General features: G+C 69.7%; 2 protein-coding genes across 2 annotated transcripts; one reads left to right on the top strand and one right to left on the bottom strand.

Annotated features, from left to right (window-relative positions):
* Nucleotides 1-767: 767 nt before the first annotated feature.
* Nucleotides 768-3,307, top strand: CS (citrate synthase). The gene is given in 12 exon segments (XM_051773514.1): nt 768-852; nt 961-1,068; nt 1,150-1,215; nt 1,289-1,372; nt 1,374-1,421; nt 1,499-1,687; nt 1,791-1,990; nt 2,232-2,361; nt 2,445-2,546; nt 2,657-2,746; nt 2,748-2,867; nt 3,013-3,307. Coding segments are annotated over 11 exon segments (1,284 nt in total). The 5' UTR covers nt 768-852; nt 961-984; the 3' UTR covers nt 3,184-3,307.
* Nucleotides 3,308-3,952: 645 nt separating this feature from the next.
* Nucleotides 3,953-7,202, bottom strand: COQ10A (coenzyme Q10A). The gene is made up of 5 exons (XM_051773517.1): nt 7,036-7,202; nt 5,922-6,062; nt 5,660-5,852; nt 5,091-5,192; nt 3,953-5,020 (listed from the first exon to the last, which is right to left on the bottom strand). The coding sequence occupies exons 1-5, from the start codon at nt 7,113-7,115 to the stop codon at nt 4,853-4,855; spliced, it is 684 nt and encodes a 227-aa protein (XP_051629477.1). The 5' UTR covers nt 7,116-7,202; the 3' UTR covers nt 3,953-4,852.
* Between the last annotated feature and the right edge of the window lie 973 nt (nt 7,203-8,175).

Here is an 8,175-nt window from a genome sequence, read left to right as displayed (position 1 = left end):
GGTGCGGGGGGGGCCCACGCCGGGGGTTCGCTGCGGTGACCCCCCCGCGCCCCCCCCGCGTCCTCCCCTCCCGGCAGCCAGTGGAAAAACCGAGTCATGTTCTGGCTCTGCCGCAGGCGCTGCCGCAGCTCCCCCCGGGAGGATCGGGGTGTCCCCGTGGGTGTGACCCCCCTCCCCGGCACGGCGACCCCCGGTGTCCCCCAGTCCCCCTTTGCCCTCTTTGCCAGGGCAGGGCGCTGCCGGGCCCGGGGTGTTCCCAGGGTGTTCCCGGCCGGAGTCCCCGCGGTTCCCGCGGTTCCCACGCGTGGGCGAGGAACAAAGTTCGGATTCCCCGGCACAGGAAAACCGCGGCCCTGGCCGGGCTGGGCTCCGGCTGTGCCAGGGCTGCCGAGTGCCAGGGCTGCCGTGCTCGGCTCCAGGAAGGGAAATGCGGCCGCATTCCCTGTGCCGGGTCCGGATCCGGGTCCGGTTGTGCGTGATGGGAATGTGGGGGGGGCTGCGCTGCCCCGGCTCACCCCACCCTGATCCCTCACCCCGCCCTGATCCCTCACCCCGGCCCTGATCCGTGTGGGCGAGGGAAGCGGCTCCAGCCGCCGGGCACGGCCCCTGGGAGCTGGGATCTCACGGGGTCACGGGGCTCCTGCCACAGAGCCGGGCTGGGGGCTCCGTGTACAGCTGCACCCCCCAAAACGGGGCAGCTGGGGGCTCCATGTACAGCTGCACCCCCCAAAACGGGGCAGCCGGGGGGCACGGGGGGCTCTGCTCTGCTGACACGGGGGGGTCTCTGTGTCTGCTCTTCCACAGAACGCACCGTGTGTCCTCTTGGCCGCCCGCCACGCCAGCGCTGCCACGGTAAGGGGGGGACCCCGCTCTGTGAAGCCCTCTCCTGTCACCCTCTCTCCTGTCACCCCCTGTCCTGTGCTCGGCCCCCAGCTCACGACCCGCTCCCTTCTCCCCAGAAACCTCAAAGATGTCCTGGCCACCATGATCCCCAAGGAGCAGGCGAAGATCAAGAGCTTCCGGCAGCAGCACGGCAGCACGACCATCGGGCAGATCACGGTGGACATGGTGAGTGGGGGGCACGGGGGGCGCGGGGGGGACACCGGGCTGTGCCACAGCCCCTCACTGTGGCCTCACTCCCCGTTCCAGGTTTATGGCGGGATGAGGGGCATGAAGGGACTGATCTACGAGACCTCTGTGCTGGATCCTGACGAGGTAGGACCCCCTCCCACCCCATCCCACCCCGGCACTGGCCCTGCTGGGCTGACGCTCGTGCCGGGCTCCGCAGGGCATCCGCTTCCGTGGGTACAGCATCCCCGAGTGCCAGAAGAAGCTGCCCAAAGCCGCAGGGGGAGAGGAACCGCTGCCTGAGGGGCCTCTTCTGGCTGCTGGTGACAGGAGAAATCCCCACCCAGGAGCAGGTAAGAAGGGGGCTGGCGGGGGTCTGGCAGCCCCCAGCCCCTCGGCCGAGCCCCCCGTGACCCCCCCTCCTCCGCAGGTGAGCTGGCTGTCCAAGGAGTGGGCCCGGCGCGCTGCTCTGCCCTCCCACGTGGTGACCATGCTGGACAACTTCCCCACCAACCTGCACCCCATGTCCCAGCTGAGCGCGGCCGTCACCGCCCTCAACAGCGAGAGCAAGTTCGCCCGCGCCTACTCCGAGGGCATCCACCGCGCCAAGTACTGGGAGGTACGGGGGGGCCCCCGGCCGTGCGGGGCAGGTTTGGGGGCAGGTTTGGGGGCAGGGGCCTGGTGGGGAGGGCAGCTGCCCCCTCTCACCCCTCCGGCGCCAGTTTGTGTACGAGGACGCCATGGACCTGATTGCGAAGCTGCCGTGCGTCGCCGCCAAGATCTACCGCAACCTGTACCGGGAGGGCAGCGGCATCGGGGCCATCGACCCCAACCTCGACTGGTCCCACAACTTCACCAACATGCTGGGCTACACTGATCCCCAGTTCATCGAGCTGATGCGGCTCTACCTCACCATCCACAGGTAGGGAGGCAGCGGCGGCACCTGGAGCAGGGGGGGACTTGGCCCCGCTCCCAGCCCCGGGGCAGGGACAGGGACCGGCTCCCGGGACAGGCCTGGGCCGCTCCAGGGGCGGCACTGGGAACACAGCAAGGGCCACTGGGGTAGGGCTGTACGAGGCTGGGAACGCTGTGGCCCACCCAGAATGCCTTGGAGGGTATTTGGTGGGGATGGGGGAGTCCTGATGCCCCCCTCGCCCATGCAGTGACCACGAGGGAGGGAACGTGAGTGCCCACACCAGTCACCTGGTCGGCAGCGCCCTGTCTGACCCGTACCTCGCCTTCGCCGCCGCCATGAACGGGCTGGCCGGGCCCCTGCACGGCCTCGCCAACCAGGTGGGCCCCTCTCCCTGTCCCTCTGTCCCTCTCGCTGTCTGTCTCTCTGTGCCCCACTGGCCTCACTCGGGCCGTTCCCGCAGGAGGTGCTGCTCTGGCTGACTGACCTTCAGAAGGAGCTGGGCAAGGAGGTGTCAGATGAGAAACTGCGTGATTTCATCTGGAACACGCTCAACTCGGGCAGGGTGAGCCGGGGCCAGGCCCAGGGTGCTGAGCTGAGGGTCTGAGGGCCGTGCTGGGGGTCCAGGGGCTGTGCTGCGGGGCAGTTGCCAGGCTCTGACCCCCGTCCTTGCAGGTGGTGCCGGGGTACGGGCACGCGGTGCTGCGGAAGACGGACCCCCGCTACACCTGCCAGCGGGAATTCGCCCTCAAGCACCTGCCCAAGGGACCCCCTGTTCAAGCTTGTGGCTCAGCTCTACAAGATCGTCCCCAACGTGCTGCTGGAGCAGGGCAAGGCCAAGAACCCCTGGCCCAACGTGGATGCCCACAGTGGGGTCCTACTGCAGGTGAGCCTGGGGGCCCGGGGAGCTGTGTGTCCCTCTCCCTGTCAGTCTGTCTGCCCGTCCCCATCTCTCCGTGTTCCCCGTCCTGGGCATGTGGAGGGCTCCTGGTTCCCCCCCTCTCTGCCCTGACTCCCCTCTCCCCCCACAGTACTACGGGATGAAGGAGATGAATTACTACACGGTGCTGTTCGGGGTGTCCCGAGCCCTGGGCGTCCTCTCTCAGCTCATCTGGAGCCGGGCGCTGGGATTCCCCCTGGAGCGGCCCAAATCCATGAGCACCAAGGGCCTGATGCAGCTCGTGGGCTACAAATCCGGGTAAAGAAGGGACGGGGACAGGGCCCGGCTCGTGCTCCCAGGGAACATTGCGCTGCCGGGCCCGGCCCGGACGCCCTCGGCACTGAACCCCCCCGGGCACCGCGGGGGCTCCTCGGGGTGAGCGGAGCCCCCCCCGGCTGCTCCCCCTCCCCTGCCCCACCCCTGGCTCTCCCCACCCCCGTGAGGTGAGGGGGGTCTCCTGTGCCCCCACCCCACCCCAGCAGCACTCACTGCGCACACAGGGAGCCCCCCGACTCCCCACACACTGGGAGCCCCCCGGCTCCCCCACTGCTGGGCTGGGGGTGGTCCTGGTGAGGCCGTGGGGGGGCACAGCCCCCCCCGAGAGGGTTCAGTCCAGACTCGTGTCCAGGCCCTCCCACAGGGACTTGATACACTCCTCCTCCCCGGCCGCGCCCCCGTGTTTGTGTGACCCCCCCTCCCTGTCTGAAGCCCCCAGGAGCCAGAGCTGGGACCCCCCCCAGCCCCCTCACAGCTCGTGGGCACTTCTGTACAAACAACAACAAAAATGCAAAATAAATGTTTTTATTAACAAACCCCGAGCCTTTCACCTCCCTCCCTCTGCAGGATGTGGGGAGGGGGTCAGGGGATGGTGCCCCCACCCCACCCGGGGCTGCTCCGGGGTCCCGTTGGGGTCGGTGGGGTGGCCCTTGGCCCCTCTGTGGTGATGGCAGGAACTCCGTTTGGGTTGGGGGGTCCCAGCTGCAGCCTCCCACCTCCCACCTCCCCAGCTCCCCCCTCCCGTGTTGAATGAGGACCAGGAGGCTGCTCACCCTTGGAAAATGCTCTTTATTGGCCTGTAAAAGCCCTTCCTCGGGCAGGGTGGCCTCGGGGGGCTCAGGGAGCCCCTCAGCCCCCCGGGGGTCTCTGTGGCAGGGGGGGAGCCCCTCAGCCCCCCGGGGGGCTCTGTGGCAGGGGGGGAGCCCCTCAGCCCCCCGGGGGTCTCTGTGGCAGGGGGGGAGCCGGAGGCTTCCCTGTGCCCCCACCGCAGGTGAGGAACGGTGAGCGGGGCCGGGGGGGCTGCAGTTGGGGGCGATCCCGGGACCGTCCCAGTCCCGGCGGTGGGTGCTGGGGGTGGGGGGTGGCGGGGGGGGGCAGCTGGAGCCGCCCCCTCCCCACCCTGTGCGTGTGGCTTGTGCAAACTGTGCGATGTCGGGGGTCTCTCGGCCGTGAGCCGGGGCTCGAGGGGCTCCTCCCTGTGCCAGCCCCTTCCCTTTTGTTCCCGGGGGGGCTGGGGAGGACGTGGAGGGTCCCCAGCAGCTCTGTGTGGGATCCGGCCAGGCCCCCCCACCCAGCAAACCCTTCCTTCCTCCCTGTGGCCCGGAGCACGGCCCAGGCACCGGGAGCTGTCCCCGCTGGGACCCTCCGGCCTGGCCGAGGAGTTAAAAGAACAAAAAAAAAAAAAAAGGGTTAAATAAAAAACCCCAAAAACGAAACAAAAACCAAAAACAACTCCCAAGAACTAAAACCAAAACTTAAAACCCCAAATCAGCTACAGAACCAGGGAGAGTCCAGCGCCAGGACGCAGCTCCCCGGGGCCGGGGGGACGTTGAGGCAACGGCAGCGGAGACGCACTCGAATAAATATTTGGGGGCGGGCACGGGGCAGGTGAGCCCCAGCCCGGCACAGTCCGGGGGGGCCCGGCCCCGCCGCCCTCACGTCTGGTGCACCTCGTGGAACATGAGCTCCCGGGGGATGCGGGTCTCGGGCCCGAAGTTCTTGGCCGCGCGGCGCTCGAAGGCGGCCACCATCTGCTTGACCACCTCGTCGAAGAACACGGTGGCCAGCTGGGAGTGCAGCAGGGAGCGGAACTCGAAGGAGATCTGGGGAGGAGAGCGGGTGAGCCCCCAGGGGAACGCCTGCCCTGCCCCCCTGCCCCGGGCGGGGTCTCACCGAGAAGTCCACGGTGCTGGTGCGGGGGTAGCCGGGGATGCCGGGGCTGAAGCGCCAGTTGGTCTCCAGGTGGTTGAAGAGGCGCCCGTCGGTGCAGACGGCCTGGGAAGGGGGAGAGCACAGGCACGGGGATCATGGGATTATGGAATTAATCAGGTTGGAAAAGACCTCTGAGATCACTGAGCCCACCCTGTGCCCGATCCCATCCTTGTCCCCCAGCCCAGAGCACCGAGTGCCACGGCCAGGCCTTCCTTGGACACCTCCAGGGGTGAGGACTCCAAACCCCTGGAAAGCCCCTGCCAAGGCCTGACTGTGCTTTCCAAGCAGAAATTCCTCCTGCTGTCCAGCCTGACCCTCCCCTGGCACAGCTTGAGGCCGTTCCTTCTTGTCCTGTCCTGAGCCCCCCAGCTCCCTCAGTTCTCCAGCCCCTTCCCCAGCTCTGTTCCCAGCCCTGGACACGCTCCAGCCCCTCAATGTTCCTCTTGCCGTGAGGGCCCAGAACTGGGCACAGCCCTGGGGGGGCCTCAGCAGTGCAGAAGAGCCTCCCAGAGAGCGTGTCCTGCCCTCACCTTGACCAGGTGGGGCCGGACCAGGGTGACGATGGACGTGTACCGCTCCAGCACGGGCGGGAACCCCACCTCCAGCTGGGCCTTGATGTGCCCCGAGCGCCGCGACACCACCACCGACTTCTTGCACCAGGGCACGAAGTTCTTGTAGTCCTCCACGTTGGCCACCACGTCGTACATCTCCTGCATGGAGTACCTGGGGGGCACAGCGGGTGTTGGGGCCGGGGGGCCGGTGCCCGGTGCCCCCCCGGGCCCCCCGACGTACCCGATGATGCGCCGCTCCGAGTACTCCTTGCGCTTGTTGGTGAGGCTCAGGAAGGTCCTGCTGGGCTGGCAACGGGGCTCCCAGGGCACGGGGCCCGGCCTGGCCAGGCGGGACAGCCGGAGGCCACCCAGGGCTGCGTGTCTGGGGGGACACGGGGGGTGCCGGGACGGGGCCAGGGGGGCAGCCCCGGGACCACCGCGGTGGTGGGGCCCTGCCCGCCCTTCCCAGGCCCTGCCCGCCCTTCCCAGGTCCCTTCCAGCCCTTCCCAAGCCTCTTCCAGCCCTTCCCAGGCCTCTTCCAGCCCTTCCTAGGTCCCTTCCTGACCAGCCCAGGCCCCTCCCGGGATGGGAATCACCCCCGGGGAGTTCAGTCCCAGACTAACTCTTGGCAGGAGGAGGAGGAGGAGGAGGAGAAGGAGGAAGGCCAGGAAACCCGAGCTCAGGGACACCTAATCCCGGTGTTGGAGCAGAGACAACTGCCCGGTGCCCCCCTGGAGCTTCTCCTCCTCCTCTGGCTCCATCTCATCCCTCCGGGGTCATTCCAGGGGGGCAACAAGGAGAGGCAGAGCCCCAGGGGGGAAGATCCCACCTCTCCCCCTGTCCCTTGTCACCTGTCACATCACTGGGGGGTCCCACCCTGGTGGTGTCCCTTGGCTGGGCTGCCCCGGGGGTCCCGGGGAGCGCTGGGACCCCCCGAGGAGGTCGGTCTCGTCCCCCCCAGCTCTGCCGGTGCTGCCACACCGAGCCCCGGGCAGGGAGGTACCGGGCCCCCGTGTCCCCCCGCCGCTGTCCCCGCGTCCCGTCCCCGCGTAGAGGTCACTGTCCCCCCGGGGGGGCCGCGGGGCTGTCCCCGCGCTGGCGGGACCGTGACGCCGCTGCCGAGCCCACGGCCGGGGGCCTCTGACGGGGACCGGGGACGGCGGCGCCGCGGGACCCCCGGGACCCCCCGTGTCCCCACGGTGCCCCCGCGAGACCCCCGCCCTGAGGGGTCCCGGGAGTGCAGGCAGGCCCCGAGGAGACCCCGCAGCACGATCGTCCCCTCGGGGCCCGCCCCGGTTCCCCCGGGACCGGTGTGACCTCCGGGCCCTGCCCGCCCCGCTGCCGCCGCCGCTCACCTGCAGGGCGGGGCCGCCCCGGCCCGCAGGCGCTGCCGCGCCCCGAGCTGGAGGGCACCGCGGAGCCGCCGGGCCGCCATGAGCGGGCCGGGACCGGGACCGGGACCGGGACCGGGCCGGGCCGGGGCCGCCGCCGTGAACTCTCACCCCGTGACGTCACCGCGTCGCCATAGCGCCAGGCACGTCACGGGGCGACGCCCCCGCGCGGGGCACCAAGGGAGTTGTAGTCGCGGTCGCGCGTGGGGGACAATGGGAAGTGTAGTCCAGGCCGGGCCCCACCGGGCACCGCGGGGCCTGTGGCCCGAACGCCCCCGGCAGCCCCGGCTGGGGCGGACCCGGTGGGTCCCGGCGGAACCCCCGCCCCGCCACGCACGTGTGTCTCCGGTGGGTCCGGAGGGGGACGGGGAGCCCCCGGTACCGTGTCCCGGTAACGGTCCCACTCCGAGCTGAGCAGAGGAGCCAATAGAGCAGGAATTCACGGTGGCTGTGGGAAACGGGTGGCCCAGTACAGCCCAGTGCCTCCCAGTAGGGCCCAGCATAGCCCAGTACAGCCCAGTGCTGCGAGGGACACCACCAGTTCCTTGACTGAACACAATTCCCGAGCAGGGAATGCCATCCCGGCACTGCTCGGAGCTGGGAAGGGATCAGGAGCCAGCAGGGAGCTGCGGCCAGCCCGTTGTCACCTGTGCTGCCCTGGAGCAGCTTTGGGGTGGCAGTGGGGACATGGGGGTGGGCGTGTGGGTGGGCAGAGCTGCCCTGTCCGCACCCTGTCCCTGTCCCTGGTACGGAGCTGCCCCGGCAGCCCCGAGCCGGGCACGGGGGTCGCTGTGGCCAAGGAAAGGGGCGATGCCAGCACCCGATTGATGCCCCAGGACCACCGACAGCCTCCCAGGGATGGGGGCTGGGCTGGACAGACCCCAGAGTGTGACAGAGGGGCCACAGGGGCGACCCCCGGGACCCTCTCCCACCACCCTCCTGCTCGGAGGGCTGGGCCTGGACTGGGGCAGCCGCATCGTCCTGGAGGAGGCCACTGCCCAGGACTCCCTGGGACCACCGGGAGCCACCCGATGACACGGTTCCCACCGGACAGACCCCAGAGAGCGGGATGGGGGGAGCCCCAGCACCGCCAGGACCCCCCCC

Source organism: Manacus candei, unplaced genomic scaffold (assembly GCF_025592945.1).
Source record: "Manacus candei isolate 608988 ecotype Guabito, Panama unplaced genomic scaffold, ASM2559294v1 h1tg000170l, whole genome shotgun sequence".
In the NCBI taxonomy this organism is placed as follows: domain Eukaryota; kingdom Metazoa; phylum Chordata; class Aves; order Passeriformes; family Pipridae; genus Manacus; species Manacus candei.
The sequence above is the reverse complement of the archived record's forward strand: the minus strand, read 5'-3'. Positions and strand labels throughout refer to the sequence as shown.